This window comes from Cervus elaphus, chromosome 19 (assembly GCF_910594005.1).
Source record: "Cervus elaphus chromosome 19, mCerEla1.1, whole genome shotgun sequence".
Taxonomy (NCBI): domain Eukaryota; kingdom Metazoa; phylum Chordata; class Mammalia; order Artiodactyla; family Cervidae; genus Cervus; species Cervus elaphus.
In genome coordinates this window covers 78,586,467-78,607,424 of record NC_057833.1, presented here as the reverse complement: position 1 = coordinate 78,607,424, position 20,958 = coordinate 78,586,467, and the positions used below count along the sequence as shown (strand labels likewise).

The 20,958-nt window shown below is 40.5% G+C and overlaps 1 protein-coding gene across 3 annotated transcripts in view; it reads right to left on the bottom strand.

The window, feature by feature from the left end:
- Positions 1-20,958, bottom strand: part of ATP2C1 (ATPase secretory pathway Ca2+ transporting 1) — a 150,624-nt gene that overhangs the window by 114,865 nt on the left and 14,801 nt on the right. The window contains exons 1-2 of one of the 3 annotated variants that reach the window (XM_043874520.1): positions 2,338-2,479; positions 1,894-2,072 (exon numbers count right to left, since the gene is read on the bottom strand). The exons of 1 other annotated variant lie outside the window; for it this stretch is intronic. In XM_043874520.1, coding sequence (XP_043730455.1) covers positions 1,894-1,899 — 6 coding nt within the window. In that variant the 5' untranslated portion in view covers positions 1,900-2,072; positions 2,338-2,479. Of the gene's footprint in view, positions 1-1,893; positions 2,073-2,337; positions 2,616-20,958 lie in introns of those variants that run through there. One more of the 3 variants, XM_043874521.1, reaches the window with a different exon arrangement.

Here is a 20,958-nt window from a genome sequence, read left to right as displayed (position 1 = left end):
ATGAATTTACTTAAAAGTCACACAACTTCTAGTAGTTAAGGTATAATTCCAATCCATTTGTTTCACACCCATAAGACGCTAATATATCTTATCTGAAAGAGAACACGGTCTATAAAAAGGAAAGCGATCTATGTATTTCAAAATGGCCAATCGGTTTTGAAAACTTCTAGGCTATAAACAAGTTCTTAAAAATGTTTAAGAAAATGGAAAAAAAAAACAGTACTATGGGAATGAAAAACTGACAAAAATGGCCTCAATTATTATGAGGCAGAAACCCCCATCAGTTTTTAAGAATTGAATAATCTTTTACTATGAGGCCAAATCATTATTTAACCATAAAGTACCAAGACTCAGTCAGCCACAAGTGTACACCAGGCTTCCAAGGCACAACCTCTCCCTCCCACCCCAACAGACAATGAGAATCAGCTTTATGAACCATACTCCTTTTCATGAGCACAAGAAACAAAAAAGCAACATGTAACAATCCACTGACTTTAGACTACACTCTTAAATCTGGTAACATTCTAAAAGCAGATCAAGCTTCACATGTTATTTAAGATGCAACTACCAACAAACAGGTATATGAATACATTTAATATTCTTTGTCTCTTGTGAGGAAAAGATCTGCCTTCCTTAAACCTATTAATATAGACAAGGCAGAAAAAAATTCAGGAAAGTGATTTTCCATACTACCAGCAAAAATTACTGCTTTCGAATGCTGTTTCTAAAGATCCAATTAGACAGTAAAAATCTTCTGCAGTTATTTACATTAGCATTTCAGAAAATGTCTTCCACTAATTATCCATCCAGAGTAAAATTAAGCAAGATAATCATGCCTTTTGTCATATTTCCCTCACATCCCAGGGGTCTCAGAACAACAAAACAGATTATCACATATAAGAAACGTCTATTTTAAAATAACTAGTCCTACTTAGTACAATCAACCTTACGTTTTCAATAATGGAAAAACAAATTAGAAAGCAGCCAGAAAGCCCAACTGCAGCTCCTCTGTACCAGGTGCAGATTTAAAAAACCAAAGATACATGAGGACAAAATGTGATCTGTAAACATCTTTCATAGCATCTTGCAGCCCCACTTTAAAAAAAAAGGGGGGGATGATCACACACAAGTCAGTCCAAAGTATAGTGTGGTTCTTTCAAGAGGGAAAAAACAACGACATTTATTCAGAGATGTTCAACGATTAAAAAAAAAAAAAAAAAAAAAAACACTGCTGTGTATGAAAGAATTAAATACTTTATAAGGCCAAAGGAATCGAGTAACATGTGAATGATAATCCGGTGTATTTGCAGCGTCCAGTGGACGGACAGGTTCCACTGTCAACCTCCTAAGGCCTGTTTTGAAATGAGGAGGAACTTTTAAGAAAGGAAACCACTTCATAATATTTAGCTAAAGTCAGAGATGATTTTTGTTAACTGAAAAACACTGAATTTTTTTCCCAAAAACTGAACTTAATAAAAAAATTGTTTTCCTTCTTATAAATGAATCCAGTTAAATAAAGGCAAATTCAGAGGGATGCAGTGCAGAGCCTTCCCTTCCCATCTCCACCTCCCCTGGAGTGATTCCTCTCTGAGAGCTATGGAAACAGCAGAGATGCCATCTGAAATGAAAACTTCCCTTCCAAACCCCAAGCTAAAGAAAGCAGGTTCCTCGGGAAAGCATTATCAAGCTCAGTCACCAACAGAATCTTAATTCCCAAAACTCCCTATGTTACGAAAATACAAGCTAGATATCTCAGGAAAGCAATTCCTTGGACACTTCACAATTGAAGGGAAAAAATAAAATCAAAACCAAAAACGTGTAGAAAGACAACTTAAAAGCCAACCACCACACCCTCAACTCCGCGCTGCAACCCGCTTGCCGGGGGGCCTTTACCTTCATCTTCCATCGAAACTGCACTTGGGTTGATGGCTACAAAGTCTTTAGTGTCAGCCGCGGCCACACTGGGAAGAAGGAGAGGAGGAGAACAAGAGAAGCCCCCGGAATCCCAGGCCGTCACCCCCGCTCCCGGCCACGCGGCCCGCGGCTGCGCCCACCACCCCTAGCAGCAGCATCTGCAAGAGAAACCGGAGAAGCAGCGCTGACGGGGGCGGGGAGGGACCGCCGCCCACCGCCCCAGGAGCTCCAGGCCCCGCGCCCGCGCCCCGGCCGCCCGCATCCCCCAACTCACGCCGGCCGGGCAGCGCCCCGGAGACGCCCCCAGCCGGGAACTCTGGACGCCCCACCGGACCTAGAAGTTTCTGGAAACTGGGGGACAGTGGGTAATCCGGAAGCCCACCCCCAAACCCCAGACCCCTCTCTGGGCTGCGGGGGACTCACCCGCAAGCTCGCGGGAGCGGCTTGCCAAGCGGCGGCGCCGTACGGGCGCCTCTCTCGGCGTGAGGGCGGTGACCGGGAGGGCGGGCGGGGCGGGAAGGGGAGCAGGTGAGGAGACCGGTCTCGAGCCGGCCTGGGCTCGATGCGGCCGTGCTGGTCTGCTCCCGCCTCCGCCTCCTGGGCTCCGCCCTCCCCGCCGCCCGCCGCCCCGGCGCGCCCCGCACCCCGGGTCCGCCCCGCACTCCCGGGCGCCCGCGGACCGAGCTTTGTCGCCACCACTTCCGCCGAGAGGGGCGCGGGCGCAGGCGCACTAGCACGCCCGGGCGGGGACGGCGGAAGTAAGCGGAGGCCCGGTTGCCGGTTCGTAGGGGGCTGCGGCTAGGGGCGCCCGCTCCGATCCCATCTCCCCTGCTGTCACCCTTATCCTACCCCGGAGACGTGCTCGGCCTTTCCACGCACCTGCCGGGCGCAAGTGTGGAAGAGCCACCCGCTCCCCCGCGCCTGCCGCTCCTCCTCAGGAGGCAGCCGCGAGGTCGGTCCGAGCGGGCAGGCGCAGCCATGTTCGCGGCCCACGAGATGTTTGAGCGCCCCGACTATGAGGCGGGGAGCCCCTCCCGCCGGGCGGCCGTCACAATCTGGGCGGGCGACGCGGGGACCCGCAGCCTTGTTTGCGGGCCTGTCACGGCTGCTCTGCGCTGACCGTGGGGCAGGTCCTCGCAGGGTCACGTCTCAAAGTTCCATCCCAATGGGGTTCAGCCTCAGCGCACTTGGGCAGAGGGAGCCGAGATCATCGGTTCCAGTGTGCAACCGGAAAGGCTAGAACAGCTGAAAGCCTCGCGCCCCCAGATAGAAGCTGAGGAACCGGCGTTACCTTCAGCCTCTTTTGGCACTTGAAATTTCCCCTTGCTCAGCACCTAACCTAGACCCCCATCAAGTCAGTTTTGCTGGACGGTTGTGTCTAATCTGACATAGCAGAGGTTGAACCTAAATCCTCTCGCACCCAAATCCACTAGAGGGCAGGTCTGTACCTGATGAATTCCAGCGCATCCTGCAAAGAACTCAGGATATGGCAAAAGAAACATCTTTGCTTATATGCTTAGAGGTGTTTTCCTTCATCTACTCCTAGGCCTGTTGAAAATTTTGCCCCTTACCCCTCAGGTCCTGTAACATAGCCTAATGTGCTCTCTTACCACATGTTCAGCCTCAAAATAAACAAAGGGACAGAGTTTCCTGTTCTGTTTGGCCCCAGGATAAGTGCAACTAGTCTAGGATCAAAAATTCTGGGCAGCTTTATAGATTGAAGAAACATCGTGATTTGATTCCATGAGGTCACTTTAAAATTTCAAAAGTGAAACCCTAAAATCACATTGTATATATAGCCATCTTTGGCTTGTATGCTTAATGATTTTTGTTTGTTTAAGGCTGATACATGTAAGATTATGATTGGTACATCGATGAAAGTTCTATCTCTTGCTCAATGTTTTATTCAATTTGGAATGATTGTTACTGTGAACCTTGACAGCACAGCATCACATTAAAAAAAACTAAAAAAAAAAAAAAATCTAAAGTAGGTAATGCACAGGTATAGACATTGTTATTAACATATGATCTTACAAAATAGAGGGTAATTCTCCATTAAATTGATTTAATGGAGAAAATTTTTTCTAAGGCAACTTTTCACAGTTATCTGTTGTAAACTGCAGTACTACTGCATTGACACTGAATTCCTACTTAATACCTCCCCCATAGATTTATCACTCCATGGTTTATATCTAAAGTAACTTACAATGGAATTTTACTCTTTGGTTGTCTCAGTCGTGAAAGCCATTATCCGTATTGCCAAGACAAAAAACCTGATTAATACCAACGTTGTCCACTATGCCAAAGCCTTTGACTGTGTGGATCACAACAAACTGTGGAAAATTCTGAAAGAGATGGGCATACCAGACCACCTGACCTGCCTCTTGAGAAACCTGTATGTATGTCAGGAAGCAACAGTTAGAACTGAACATGGAACAACAAACTGGTTCCAAATAGGAAAAGGAGTATGTCAAGGCTATATATTGTCACCCTGCTTATTTAACTTATATGCAGAGTACATCATGAGAAATGCTGGGCTGGAGGAAGCACAAGCTGGAATCAAGATTTCCTGGAGAAATATCAATACCTCAGTTATGCAGATGACACCACCTTTATGGCAGAAAGTGAAGAAGAACTAAAGAGCCTCTTGATGAAAGTGAAAGAGGAGAGTGAAAAAATTAGCTTAAAGCTCGACATTCAGAAAACTAAGATCATGGCATCTGGTCCCATCACTTCATGGCAAATAGGTGTGGAAACAGTGGCTGACTATATTTTTCTGGGCTCCAAAATCACTGCAGATGGTGATTGCAGTATGAATTTAAAAGACGCTTACTCCTTGGAGGGAAAGTTATGACCAACCTGGACAGCATATTAAAAAGCAGAGACATTACTTTGTCAACAAAGGTCCGTTTAGTCAAGGCTATGGTTTTTCCAGTGGTCATGTATAGATGTGAGAGTTGGACTATCAAGAAAGCTGAGTGCAGAAGAATTGATGCTTTTGAACTGTAGTGTTGGAGAAGACTCTTGAGAGTCCCTTGGACTGCAAGGAGATCCAACCAGTCCATCCTAAAGGAGATCAGTCCTGGGTGTTCACTGGTAGGACTGATGTTGAAGCTGAAACTCCAATATTTTGGCCACCTGATGCGAAGAGCTGACTCATTTGAAAAGACCCTGATGCTGGGAAAGATTGAGGGCAGGAGGAGAAGAGGACAACAGAGGATGAGATGGTTGGATGGCATCACTGACTCAATGGACATGGGTTTGGGTGGACTCCAGGAGTTGGTGATGGACAGGGAGGCCTGGCGTGCTGCAGTCCATGGGGTCACAAACAGTCGGACACGACTGAGTGACTGAACTGAGCTGAACTGAACTGTCCAGAAAAATTGTTACATACTTCATTCTTAACCCACTGGCAGTTAGCTCACAAATTCCAGGGCATGGCAGTAGCAAAAACCTGTAAAGGGTAGCTTTCAGCCACTTAGCTGATTCTTAAGCCTCATCAACATATCTCTACAGTCAGTCAGTCAGTTCAGTCACTCAGTCGTGTCCAACTCTTTGCGACCCCATGAACCACAGCACACAAGGCCTCCCTGTCCCATCACCAACTCCCAGAGTTTACCCAAATTCATGTTCATTGAGTCGGTGATGCCATCTAACCATCTCAACCTCTGTCATCCCCTTTTCCTCCTGCCTTCAATCTTTCCCAACATCAGGGTCTTTTCCAAATGAGTCAGCTCTTCACATCGGTTGGCCAAAATATTGGAGCTTCAGCTTCAACATCAATCCTTCCGATCCTCTGTTCTACACCTATACACCACCTCCACCAAGCTGGCCAGTATTACTAACACCATCTTTGACTTCCTGTGTTAGTGAAAGTATCGTTTGTTAACAATATTCAAGTAGGAGCAGTGGGGAATGCTTTGGCCACAAGCTTCAGCAATCTCCCTTCTCCCAGCATCTCCTCTGATAAGTTAACCTGCATGAAACTTTGATGTAGCAGTCCCCACCTCCTCAACTCTGGGGGAAGGGGGCTAAAATGTAGGAACACGGCATTACCTACATTTATGTGTGTATATACACACAACATGCATTTATATTATGAGACTTTATATATAGATCTAGACATAATAACCACCCTTTTTCCCCTCAAAGATCATCTGATAAAGATGAAGATAGGTTGTGAATTATAAGCTATGAGAGTTTAAGATTATCATACAGAAAAACTAGCTAATGTATGGACTATTAGGAGCTAAAATAAGATTGATGGCAACAAAATGTATTATGTTCAAGTTTCCTCTTAATTCTTCTTTAGAAATAAATGCTCTAAAAATCTTTACCCCCATTTTGTTAAAATATTTAACCTATAAAATTAAATATGTCTGATTCAAAAGGTGGTCACACATGAGCAATAGAGGGGAAATTTGTCAGACATCTCTTCTTTGGGGAATATTACAAAGAGGGAATATTGAAGAAGGACAGACATGATGTTCTAATTTAATTTATACTGTGCCTTATTACACAAAGGTTGTGAGGTATCCTGTTTTTGGTATCAAAGTTGATAGCTGGCATTTTTATAAACCTGGATTATAAAGATATAGGTGGCCTGAAAGGTTATTTTTAAATCTCTCCTCAATGTCTTGACTTTTAACTTGTTTAAACTACTCAAAGTTAGCAATTAAGAAATTTTACATAGCTGCTAGAAGAAAAAGCTGTCATATTTTGAGTCTTTAAAAGCATATGAAGACAATACTTTATTTTTGTTTTTTTTTTAAGGTTTACTTTCTATTTATATTTATTACAAAATATTGGCTATATTCCCTCTTAGACCTACTAGTTTGTGCCTATTCACAGGTGTGAGGTGATATCTCACTGTAGTTTTGATTTGTATTTCCCTGATGATTAGCAGTGTTGAACATCTTTTCATATGCCTGTTGACCATCTGCATTTCCCTCTTTGGAGAAACGTATATGCAGTTCTGCTCGTTTTTTAATTGGGTTGATTTTTTTTTTTTTTTTTGGATGCTGGGTTGTATGAGTTGTTTATATATATTTCATATTAATCCCTTATTGGTCATATCATTTGCAAATATTTTCTCCCATTTGGTAGGTTGTCTTTTTGTTTTGTGGATGGTTTTCTTTGCTGTACAAAAGCTTTTAAGTTTAATTAGGTACCATTTGTTCATTTTTGCTTTTACTTCCTTTACTTTAGGAGAGGGATACCCCAAAACATTACTGTGATTTATGTCAAAGAGTGTTCTGCCTATATTTTCCTCTAGTTTTATATAGTATTTGGTCTTTGATCCATTTAGGTCTTTAATCCATTTTGAATTTAATTTTTTTTAATTTATTTTTGTATATGGTGTTAGAGAATATTCTAATCTCATTCTTTTATGTGTAGCTGTCCAGTTTTCCCATCATCAATTGTTGAAGAGATTGTCTTTTCTCCATTGTATATTCTTGCCTCCTTTATCATAGATTAATTGACCTTAAGAATGTGGGTTTATTTCTGGGCTTTCTATTCTCTTCCATTGATCTATTACGTCTATTTTTGTGCCATAAGCTGAGCCCTTAAACACATGTTTAATTTAGTGCTAAAAGTCAATAAACAAAGACTTATGTTGAGAAAGGACAGACAGGTTTTCCTGAATACCATGCAACTGAAAACAGCTGACATTGCTGGGAAAAGGAGATGCTCCAAACTGGGAGGAGGGGGAATGAGGATGGAGAAAATCTGGGAAGGCCACAGAGGAGCAGAGTGTGTTCCTCCAGAGCTAACTTCTTCTATCACGTTTGCTTTCATTTCATGTAGGAAAAGCCTAGTCCCTGAACAATTTCCCCTCTCCAGTACCGAAGGTTCCACTCTAAAGACCCCAAATGTCCTTCCCATATGTATCTATTAAACCTTGTTTGTCTTTTCAGGTTCCTCTGAACACGTCCCTTTGCATCAAGGCTTTCTCAATCTTTGCTGATTCCCTCTGAGCTTCATCCTCCTGGGCCTCTAATCCTTTACTGCATGTGCCATACATTTATAAGCTTCATTATATTTGACTTCCAGTATTTTACATTTTTTATTATTCACATCTGTCAGTCATATCTTCTGCAGTGTCAAAAACGCTTAGGGTGCATACTGGGCAATTTATAAATATTTGTTGACTTGAGTAAAAAATCATCAATAGAATTGTTCATATTAGAAAATAATCAGAGCAGATGAAAGAGAGATGGCACACGCTATGGAAAACAGTGTGGAGATTTCTTAAAAAACTGGAAATAGAACTGCCATATGACCCAGCAATCCCACTTCTGGGCATACACACTGAGGAAACCAGATCTGAAAGAGACACGTGCACCCCAATGTTCATCGCAGCACTGTTTATAATAGCCAGGACATGGAAGCAACCTAGATGCCCATCAGCAGATGAATGGATAAGGAAGCTGTGGTACATATACACCATGGAATATTACTCAGCCATTAAAAAGAATTCATTTGAACCAGTCCTAATGAGATGGATGAAGCTGGAGCCCATTATACAGAGTGAAGTAAGCCAGAAAGATAAAGAACATTACAGCATACTAACACATATATATGGAATTTAGAAAGGTGATAACGATAACCCTATATGCAAAACAGAAAAAGAGACACAGAAATACAGAACAGACTTTTGAACTTTGTGGGAGAATGTGAGGGTGGGATATTTCAAAAGAACAGCATGTATACTATCTATAGTGAAACAGATCACCAGCCCAGGTGGGATGCATGAGACAAGTGCTCCGGCCTGGTGCACTGGGAAGACCCAGAGGAATCGGGTGGAGAGGGAGGTGGGAGGGGGGATCGGGATTGGGAATACATGTAAATCCATGGCTGATTCATATCAATGTATGACAAAACCCACTGGAAAAAAAAAATAATAATTAAAAAAATAAATAAATAAATAAAAAATAAAATGGACTCCATCATCTAAAAAAAAAAAAAAAAAACAAAAAAACTAGGAATAAAACCACCATATGACCCAGCAATCCCACTCCTAGGCATATACCCTGAGGAAACCAAAACTGAAAAAGACACATGTATCCCATTTTGCATTGCGGCACTATTTACAATAGCTAGAACATGGAAGCAACCTAGATGTCCATTGACAGATGAATGGATAAAGAAGTTGTGGTACATATATACAATGGAATATTACTCAGCCATAAAAAGGAACAAATTTGAGTCAGTCCTGATGAGGTGGATGAACCTAAAACTTTTTATACAGAGTAAAGTGGGTCAGAAAGAGAAAGATAAATATCGTATTCTAATGCATATATATGGAATCTAGAAAAATGGTACTGAAGAATTTATTTACAGGTCAGCAATGGAGAAATAGACATAGAGAATAGACTTATGGACGTGGGGAGAGGGGAGGAGAGGGTGAAATGTATGGAAAGAGTAACATGGAAACTTACATTACCATGTGTAAAATAGATAGCCAACGGGAAATTGCCGTATGGCTCAGGAAACTCAAACAGGGGCTGTGTATCAACTGAGAAGGGTGGGATGGGGAGGGAGGTGGGAGGGAGGTTCAAAAGGGAGGGGATATGTGTATACCTATGGCTGAGTCATGTTGAAGTTTGACAGAAAACAAAATTGTGCAGAGCAATTATCCTTCAACAAAAAAATAAAAAGAAAAAATATCTGTTTAAAAAAAAAAAAGAAAGAAAAAAGAAAGAGAGATGGCACAAAGAAAGTTCCCAAGGATCCAGTTGAAATGTGATGATTCAAGTACACACTTGAGTATAGGCCTGGGGATGTTAAAGCTGTGAGGGTTAAATGAGAAAAACGGAGTTGGAATCTTGGGAAAACTCCCTATGATGAAATTACAAATTATTTTTCTCTTTACCAAGGTCAATACCATAGTTAGTACATAACAATGATTGCAAAGAGAACTTTGAGAGATCTGAGTTTAAATTTTGCTTTGCTTCTGTGACCTGCAAAAGTTATTATTTCCTTTGACTCTCAATTTGCTCATCTTTAAAATGGGACAATATGGCTGATACCCCTAATTTACCCTCCTTTTCCACTCTACCATTCGTTACCTTGTTCTGTGTCTTAGGAGACTGAATACAGGGACTGCATCAACAGACTCTATGGCTTATGATTCTGGTTGGGGTTACCCAATGGGGAGCTGGCGGAAAACAGAGGGAGGCAGGTTATTTCCTTCCAAGGCAGCCTCCATCTTCCACAGCAGTCCCTCCTCTCTTCCTGGACATTGGCTATCCAGCTGTAACTTCGCCTTGGTTCTCTGATGCTTCTTATTGCAGGATACACTACTCTCTCTTGTTGGTTTCCTCTATTACTGCCCATGGCTCTGTAAATAGCCCCTTTATTAAATTTTCTACCAATTATCCAGTTTGTGCAATCTTTTCCTGTTTATACAGACAACAATCATATTTGCCCTTTGCTAATGTAAACATTAAGTTAAACTATGTCAAGTGTCTAGCACAGTTCCTAGTATAAAGTAAGTCTTAGTAAATGTGACATCTGACCCTCCTTCTCCTTCCTATACGCTTTGTCCTTTTTAAAGACATGGTACTAGTTTGTGCTGGTATGGAATCTGTGCTTAATCTGGTTTTTATTTATTTATTTTTTTTAAATTTTTTATTAGTTGGAGGCTAATTACTTCACAACATTTCAGTGGGTTTTGTCATACATTGATATGAATCAGCCATAGAGTTACACGCATTCCCCATCCCCATCCCCCCTCCCACCTCCCTCTCCACCCGATTCCTCTGGGTCTTCCCAGTGCACCAGGCCTGAGAGCACTTGTCTCATGCATCCCACCTGGGCTGGTGATCTGTTTCACTATAGATAGTATACATGCTGTTCTTTTGAAACATCCCACCCTCACCTTCTCCCACAGAGTTCAAAAGTCTGTTCTGTATTTCTGTGTCTCTTTTTCTGTTTTGCATATAGGGTTATCGTTACCATCTTTCTAAATTCCATATATATGTGTTAGTATGCTGTAATGTTCTTTATCTTTCTGGCTTCCTTCACTCTGTATAATGGGCTTCAGTTTCATCCATCTCATTAGGACTGGTTCAAATGAATTCTTTTTAACGGCTGAGTAATATTCCATGGTGTATATGTACCACAGCTTCCTTATCCATTCATCTGCTGATGGGCACCTAGGTTGCTTCCATGTCCTGGCTATTATAAACAGTGCTGCGATGAACATTGGGGTGCACGTGTCTCTTTCAGATCTGGTTTCCTTGGTGTGTATGCCCAGAAGTGGGATTGCTGGGTCATATGGCAGTTCTATTTCCAATTTTTTAAGAAATCTCCACACTGTTTTCCATAGCGGCTGTACTAGTTTGCATTCCCACCAACAGTGTAAGAGGGTTCCCTTTTCTCCACACCCTCTCCAGCATTTATTGCTTGTAGACTTTTGGATAGCAGCCATCCTGACTGGTGTGTAATGGTACCTCATTGTGGTTTTGATTTGCATTTCTCTGATAATGAGTGATGTTGAGCATCTTTTCATGTGTTTGTTAGCCATCTGTATGTCTTCTTTGGAGAAATGTCTGTTTAGTTCTTTGGCCCATTTTTTGATTGGGTCATTTATTTTTCTGGAATTGAGCTTCAGGAGTTGCTTGTATATTTTTGAGATTAATCCTTTGTCTGTTTCTTCATTTGCTATTATTTTCTCCCAATCTGAGGGCTGTCTTTTCACCTTACTTATAGTTTCCTTTGTAGTGCAAAAGCTTTTAAGTTTCATTAGGTCCCATTTGTTTAGTTTTGCTTTTATTTCCAATATTCTGGGAGGTGGGTCATAGAGGATCTTGCTGTGATTTATGTCGGAGAGTGTTTTGCCTATGTTCTCCTCTAGGAGTTTTATAGTTTCTGGTCTTACATTTAGATCTTTAATCCATTTTGAGTTTATTTTTGTGTATGGTGTTAGAAAGTGTTCTAGTTTCATTCTTTTACAAGTGGTTGACCAGTTTTCCCAGCACCACTTGTTAAAGAGGTTGTCTTTTTTCCATTGTATATCCTTGCCTCCTTTGTCAAAGATAAGGTGTCCATAGGTTTGTGGATTTATCTCTGGGCTTTCTATTCTGTTCCATTGATCTATATTTCTGTCTTTGTGTCAGGACCACACTGTCTTGATGACTGTGGCTTTGTAGTAGAGCCTGAAGTCAGGCAGGTTGATTCCTCCAGTTCCATTCTTCTTTCTCAAGATTACTTTGGCTATTCGAGGTTTTTTGTATTTCCATACAAATTGTGAAATTATTTGTTCTAGTTCTGTGAAAAATACCGTTGGTAGCTTGATAGGGATTGCATTGAATCTATAGATTGCTTTGGGTAGAATAGCCATTTTGACAATATTGATTCTTCCAATCCATGAACACGGTATGTTTCTCCATCTGTTTGTGTCCTCTTTGATTTCTTTCATCAGTGTTTTATAGTTTTCTATGTATAGGTCTTTTGTTTCTTTAGGTAGATATAATCCGAAGTATTTTATTATTTTTGTTGCAATGGTGAATGGCATTGTTTCCTTAATTTCTCTTTCTGCTTTTTCATTGTTAGTGTATAGGAATGCAAGGGATTTCTGTGTGTTAATTTTATATCCTGCAACTTTACTATATTCATTGATTAGCTCTAGTAATTTTCTGGAAGAGTCTTTAGGGTTTTCTATGTAGAGGATCATGTCATCTGCAAACAGCGAGAGTTTCACTTCTTCTTTTCCTATCTGGATTCCTTTTACTTCTTTTTCTGCTCTGATTGCTGTGGCCAAAACTTCCAACACTATGTTGAATAGTAGTGGTGAGAGTGGGCACCCTTGTCTTGTTCCTGATTTCAGGGGAAATGCTTTCAATTTTTCACCATTGAGGGTAATGCTTGCTGTGGGTTTGTCATATATAGCTTTTATTATGTTGAGGTACGTTCCTTCTATGCCTGCTTTCTGGAGAGTTTTAATCATAAATGAGTGTTGAATTTTGTCAAAGGCTTTCTCTGCATCTATTGAGATAATCATATGGTTTTTATCTTTCAATTTGTTAATGTGGTATATTACATTGATTGATTTGCAGATATTAAAGAATCCTTGCATTCCTGGGATAAAGCCCACTTGGTCATGGTGTATGATTTTTTTAATATGTTGTTGGATTCTGTTTGCTAGAATTTTGTTAAGGATTTTTGCATCTATGTTCATCAGTGATATTGGCCTGTAGTTTTCTTTTTTTGTGGCATCTTTGTCTGGTTTTGGAATTAGGGTGATGGCGGCCTCATAGAATGAGTTTGGAAGTTTACCTTCATCTGCAATTTTCTGGAGAAGACAATACTTTATTTTTGTAAGTTGACTCTCTCCAACAGAACAAGAGAAGTTTTTTCTTCTTACAGGATAAAGGACAAGCTAAAGGACATGCTAAGGGTCACATTTGGGAAAATACAGTCTTATTCCAAGAAATGTCCTATGAAATGAGTGTCACAGCAACAACCTGCCAGTATTGCTATAGATCTCCTTGGTTCTATGTTTTAGCAGTACTGGAAGTATAAAAACTGGAAGCAAGAATAAAAATCAAATGGGCTCAAAAATGAGCAGTAGAAGCAAGGGAATTTAAAGTATATTCTTTTAATTTTAAAAGAAGTGTATTCCAACTATGACTCAGGTCCCCCGTTCAAGTGTTCTGAGCATGCAGTGATATTTGGGGTGTTTGGTACATAGTACTACCAATCTTCTGGGTTGGAGATAAGGGCAGGTCGAGGTGCAGGTGAGTGAGGAAAGAAAGAAGGAAGAAAAGTGAGTGTGACTTCATGTCCAAGAACCAACTCTGCACTTGATTATTTCCATGGAAAATAGCCATAGAATATTCCCCATTACATATACAATGTAAGATTTGAGGTTAAAATGTACCCATTTAAAAGCCACTCTGTCCAGTTTTCAAGCTGCCATAATTCATCTCTAGTCCCAAAATATATTGTCTATAGTAAATAGATAATAAAAGACCTATTGAATAAATGGATAATCTGAAAACTTTTGTTGTTGTTCAGTCACTCAGTTGTGTCTGACTCTTTGCAACCCCATGGACTGCGGCACCCCAGGCTTCCCTGTCCTTCACCATCTCCCGGAGCTTGCTCAAATTCATGTCCATTGAGTTGGTGATACCATCCAACCATCTCATTCTCTGTCATCCCCTTCTCCTCCTGCCTTCAATCTTTCCCAGCATCAGGGTCTTTTCCAATAGTCAGTTCTTTGCATCAAGTGGCCAAAGTATTGAAGCTTCAGCTACAGCATTAGTTCTTCCAATAAATATTCAGGGTTGATTTCATTTAGGACAGTCCAGAGGATTCTCAAGAGTCTTCTCCAAAACCACAGTTCAAAAGTGTCAGTTCTTTGGCGCTCAGCCTTTTTTATGGTCCAATTCTCACATCCATACATGACTACTGAAAAAAACGTAACTTTGACCAAATAGACCTTTGTCAGCAAAGTAATGTCTTTGCTTTTTAACATGCTGTCTAGCTTTGTCATAGTTTTTCTTCCAAGGAGCAAGTGTCTTTTAATTTCATGGCTGCAGTCACCATCCGCAGTGATTTGGGAGCCCCCCAAAATAAAGTCTGTCACTGTTTCCATTGTTTCCCCATCTATTTGCCATGAAGTAATGGGACCAGATCCCATGATCTTAGTATTTTGAATGTTGAATTTTAGCCAACTTTTTCACTCTCTCTCCTCTTTCACCTTCATCAAGAGGCTCTTTAGTTCCTTCCTACTTTCTGCATAAGAGTGATGTCATCTGCGCATCTGAGGTTATTGATATTTCTCTGGGCAATCTTGATTCCAGCTTGTGATTCATCCAGCCTGGGATTTCACATGATGTACTCTGCAATAAGTTAAATAAGCAGGGTGACAATATATAGCCTTGATGTACTCCTTTCCCAATTTGGAACCAGTCCGTTGTTCCATGTCCAGTTCTAACTGTTGCTTCTTGACCTGCATACAGGTTTCTCAGGAGACAGGTAAGGTGGTCTGGTATTCCCATCTGTTTAAGAATTTTCCACACTATGAACAAATCAAGTGGAGGTGATGGAATTCCAGCTGAGCTATTTAAAATCCTAAAAGATGATGCTGTGAAAGTGCTGCACTCGATGTGCCAGCAAATTTGGAAAACTCAGCAGTGGCCATAGGACTAGAAAAGGTCACTTTTCATTCCAATCCCAAAGAAGGGCAATGCCAAAGAATGTTCAAACTAATGCACAATTGCACTCATTTCACAAGCTAGCAAGGTAATGCTGAAAATTCTCCAAGTTAGGCTTCAACAGTACATGAACTGAGAACTCCCAAATGTTCAAGTGGATTTAGAAAAGGCAGAGGAACCAGAGATCAGATTGCCAATATCCATTGGATCATAAAAAAGCAAGAGAATTCCGGAAAAGCATCTACTTCTGCTTCACTGACTATGCTAAAGGCTTAGACTGTGTGGATCACAACAAACTGTGAATACCTGGAAAAGAGTCATCATAAAAAAATTTTGTTGTTGAATGAATAAACATAATCCCACTGTTACTTTGCTTCTTGTTTTCTATGAACAAAAACATGAGTCTCTGCTTTCCGTTAAAGCAAAAAACCGAACAAAGAAACATGGATTTTCAAAGGTTTAAAAATGAATCACATCTCCAAACCACAAAAGGGTTAGCTAGGACAACTTGATCTGAACAAAATAGGTACTAATCATTGCCATGGGTATTAAGTCAGGCATTGATACGCATGCCATTAGAATCCAAAGCACAAGCTCAGCTGAAATTTCCTACTTGCACAGGAGAAACCACCTCAACATCATTATTTTTTAATTTCAAATGGTTACCTGAGTTCAAAATCCAAGTGTGAAATTTCATCTGTTCTGGGCAGTACTCAATACTTAATACCCATGCAATGAAATATCCCACATGAGGCAACCAAGATCCTATCTGCCACAACTAATGCAGTAAAATAAATATTTGAATATTCAAAAAAAAAAAAAGATCAGATGGAAAATTAGATTAGCAGTATAAGCTCAGACAACTTTATTTTTGCTTTTTTCATTATAAAAGACAATAATCATGTAGCCTCTTTCAGAAGGTATTTAAAATAATTTAATATTGTCAAATTATCCCCCTTTATTTGGGAGATTAGGAAAATGTGGATTCTAGAAAGAAAAAGAGCTTTCTACAAGACAGGAACAAGTAAACTGAAGTGCAAACTGGTGGCTTGAACCAATCCTACCAGTCCTCAGTTCAAAAAGTTGAGACCCAAACTATTTTCTAAGAAACATACTTCACAACTACTGGGAATACTGGGCAGTGGTCCACTCTACCAGGTTGGTGCAGAGTAATTGAGGTTTTGCATTGTTGAACTTTGTCATTTGATATTGAAATACATTCTTGAATAAATGTGGTTTTGTTATACATCATTTTACTGCAATTTCTCACTTTGCGTTGTTGTTGTTTTTGCTCATTTCCTCATTACTATTTGCTGTTTACTTTATATTTATTTTAGACTAGGGAAAGGATGTTGGACAAAAAGCAAATTTGAGTGATTTTCTTATTCAGGTTCAAACTGGGTTGTAAAGCAGCAGAGACAACTCACAACATCAATAGTGCCTTTGGCCCAGGAACTGCTAATGAACATACAGTGCAGTGGTGGTTCAATAACTTTTGCAAAGGAGACAAGAGCCTTGAAGATAAATGCAGCAGCGGTGGGTAATAGGAAGTTGACAATAAACAATTGAGAGTATCATCAAAGCTGATCCTCTTACAACTATACAAGAACCTGCCTAAGAACTCAATGTCAACTATTCTATGGTCATTCAGTATTTGAAGCAAATTGGAAAGGTGAAAAAGCTTGATAAGTGGGTGCCTCATGAGGTGACTGCAAATCAAAAAAATCATCTACACAACAACAATGAACCATTTCTCAACCAGATCTTGATGTGCGATGAAAAGTGGATTTTACACAGCAACTGGTTATGAATTGCTCAGTGGTTGGGCCAAGAAGAAACTTCAAACCACTTCCCAAAGCCAAACATGCACCCTAAAAAGGTCATGGTCACTCTTTGTTGGTCTGCTGCCCGTCTGATCCACTACAGCTTTCTGAATCCTGGCGAAACCCTTATATCGGAGACGTATGCGCAACAAATTGATGGAAAGTGAAAGTGTTAATTGCTCAGGCATGTACAACTCTGGGTGACCCCATAGACCAAAGCCCGCCAGGCTCCTCTGTCCATGGGGATTCTCCAAGAAAGACTACTGGATTGGGTGGCCATTCCCTTCTCCGGGGATCTTCCCGACCCAGGGTTCAAAACTGAGTCTCCTTATTGCAGGCAGATTCTTTACCACCTGAGCCCCCAGGGAAGCCCAGCAAATTGATGAGATGCACTGAAAACTGCAACACCTGCAGCTGGCATTGGTCGACAGAAAGTGCCCAATTCTCCATGACAAAGCCTGACCGCATATCGCACAGCCAATGCTTCAAAAGTTGAAGGAATTGAGATGTGAAGTTTGGCCTCATCTGCCATATTCACCAGACCTCTTGCCAATCAACTACCACTTCTTCAAGCACCTTGACAACTTCTTGCAGCGAAGATTCTTCCAGAACCATCAGGAGGCAGAAAATGCTTTCCAAGAGTTTGTCAATTCCAAAGCACAGTTTCTATGCTCTGGAAACAAACAAACTTACTTTGTCTGGCAGAAATTTGTGAACTGTAATTATTCCTACTTTGATGAATAAAGATGCGTTTGATACTAGTTTAAATGATTTAAAATTCACAGTCTGAAACTGCAATTACATTTGCACCAACCTAACAAAATATTTAACAGTGAGCTGACAAATTAGAAATGGCATCAGGCACTATGAGGAGAGTGAAAAGAGCTTTGTTCTACTCCAAATGATAAAGTACATCTTGTAATGAGTGTTACAGTGATCCTCAAACATCCACCTACCAGCAGTTTCAGGATCACTTGTTGAGTTATAAGAATTGCAGGTTTTTAGATCCTACCCAGACCTACTGGTAATGCTCAAAATTCTCCAAGCCAGGCTTCAACAGTACGTGAACCGTGAAATTCCAGATGTTCAAACTAGATTTAGAAAAGGCAGAGAAACCAGAGATCAAATTGTCAACATCCTCTGTATCATCAAAAAAGCAAGAGAGTTCCAGAAAAACATCTACTTCTGCTTTATTGACTATGCCAAAGCCTTTGTGTGGATCACAACAAACTGTGGACAATTCTTAAAGAGATGGGTGTACCAGACCACCTGCCCTGCCTCCTGAGAAATCTGTATGCAGCTGAAGAAGTAACAGTTAAAACTGGGCATGGAATAACAGACTGGTTCCAAATCGGGAAAGGAGTATGTCAAGGCTGTATATTGTCACCCTGCTTATTTAACTTATTGCAGAGTACATCATGAGAAATGCTGCACTGGATGAAGCACAAGCTGGAATCAAGATTGCTGGGAGAAATACCAAAAACCTCAGATATGCAGATGACACCACCCTTATGGCAGAAAGTGAAGAAGAACTAAAGAGCCTCTTGATGAAAGTGAAAGAGGAGAGTGAAAAAGTTGGCTTAAAACTCAATATTCAGAAAACTAAGACCATTTTTGGCATATGGTCTCATCACTTCATGGCAAATAGATGGGGAAACAGTGGAAATAGTGACAGACTTTGTATATTGGGGCTCTCAAATTACTGCAGATGGTGACTGCAGGCATGAAATTAAAAGACTCTTGTTCCTTGGAAGAAAAGTTATGACCAACCTGGACAGCATATTAAAAAGCAGAGACATTACTTTGCCAACAAAGGTCCATCTAGTCAAAGCTATGGTTTTTCCAGTAGTCATGTATGGATATGAGAGTTGGACTATAAAGAAAGCTGAGCACCGAAGAATTGATGCTTTTCAACTGTGGTGTTGGAGAAGACTCTTGAGAGTCCCTTGGACCACAAGGAGATCCAACCAGTCAATCCTAAAGGAAATCACTCCTGAATATTAATTGGAAGGACTGATCCTGAAGCTGAAACTCCAATCCTTTGGCCACCTAATGCTAAGAACTGACTCATTTGAAAAGACCCTGATGCTGGAAAGATTGAAGGCAGGAGTAGAAGGGGAGGACAGAGAATGAGATGGTTGGATGGCATCACTGACTCATTGCACATGAGTTTGAGTAAACTCTGGGAGTTGGTGATGGACAGGGAGGCCTGGCGTGCTGCAGTCCATGGGGTTGCAAAGAATCGGACACGCCTAAGCGACTGAACTGAGACCTACGGGATCAGAAATTTGGGGGATTGGGCTCAGCAATAAATGACTTAACAAGCCTTCCTGTTTTCCCCATGATTCTGAATGCTTGGAAGTACTATAGCCTTCTTATTACCACTCTTCTTCATGGAAAGGCCAATACCAAGGAAGTCAAGACCGTTAATACATAATCAAGCTATCAATCAACCAACCCTGGAGCCTGTCCTACTACAAGACTTGCATTACTACAAGATAATAAACATTTTCAGCTACTTTGAGCTAGAAGCATCCTAATTGATAGAATCTTAAATGAGAAAAAATAGTTTACCTCATATACATAAGTTAAAAGATAGTCAGTTGATGCTTGTGCAAGCTAAGTTGCTTCAGTACTGTCCAACTCTTTGTGACGCTGTGGACTGTAGCCTGCCAGGCTCCTCTGTCCATGGGATTCTCCAAGCAAGAATACTGGAGTAGGTGGCCATGCCCACCTCCAGAGGATCCTCCCAAACCAGGGATCACACCCATGTCTCTTACAACTCCTGCTTTGGCAGGTGGATTCTTTACCACTAGTGCCACCTAGGAAGCTAAATGAGAAAACATACTTTACTTTAAATAAGTCGGTTAAAAGTTAGTTGTCTAAGGCTTAAGCTGCTCCTATACAAGTTTTTTTTTTAAATTCAATATCATATGACATATTTAAATGATAAAATGTTAAATAAGTTACTTAAAATGCTAAAGGCAGTGTTAATTAATAGGAAGTTACAGAATAAGACGTAAGTAAAAACCACTGAACAAGAGAGTGATATCTGTTTTTTTTTTAACAGATTTCCATATTAGCATAGAAAGTTTTAAAATAGCTGTTGATTGCAGAAACTGATTTGGGAATTTTTTCTTATTACTGGTTAGGAGCATTTTGAAATTGGGCAGCTGCACATTATATTTGGAAACATTATATCTTAAATTTTTTATTTTTTTAATGTAGTTGTGGGTCTTAACATAGACTTTTTCTTGTTTAATTCTTCAACTAATGAGTACTAAGTGAGAGATTCTACTAAGAAATTGTTAAAAATTAGGTTTACACCTTCTTAAAGTATGACAGTCATTTTTTTTTCACACACTTGAAAAAAAATTTTGAAAAAGACATTTATTACTTTAAGGTTTGGGCATCATCTTTTTTCCATTTTCTGACTCAAAGTATACAGTTAAAAGCCAAAAAGCTGTAACATTTTAAAAAATCTATTTGTATTCTCCTCTAGTTTAAGAAACCCTCTTCCAATAACACAAGGGAAGACTCTACACATGGACATCACCAAATGGTCAATACTGAAATCAGATTGATTATATTCTTTGCAGCCAAAGATGGAGAAGCGCTATACAGTCAGGAAAAATAAGACGGGGAGCTGACTGTGGCTCAGATCATGAACTCCTTGTTGCAGAATTCAGACTTAAAGTTAAAAACATGGGGAAAACCATTAGACCATTCAGGTATGACCTAAATCAAATCCCTTATGATTATTAAGTGGAAGTGACAAACAGATTCAAGGGATTAGATCTGAAGGACAGAATGCCTGAAGAACTATGGACGGAGCTTCGTGACGTGGTAGAGGAGGCAGTGATCAAGACCATCCGCAAGAAAAAGAAGTGCAAAAAGGCCAAATGGTTGTCTGAGGAGGTCTTACAAATAGGTGAGAAAAGAAAAGAAGCGACAGGCAAAGGAGAAATGGCAAGATATACCCATTTGAATGCAGAGTTCCAAAGAACAGCAAGGAGACATAAGAAAGCGTTCCTCAAATGATCAATGCAAAGAAA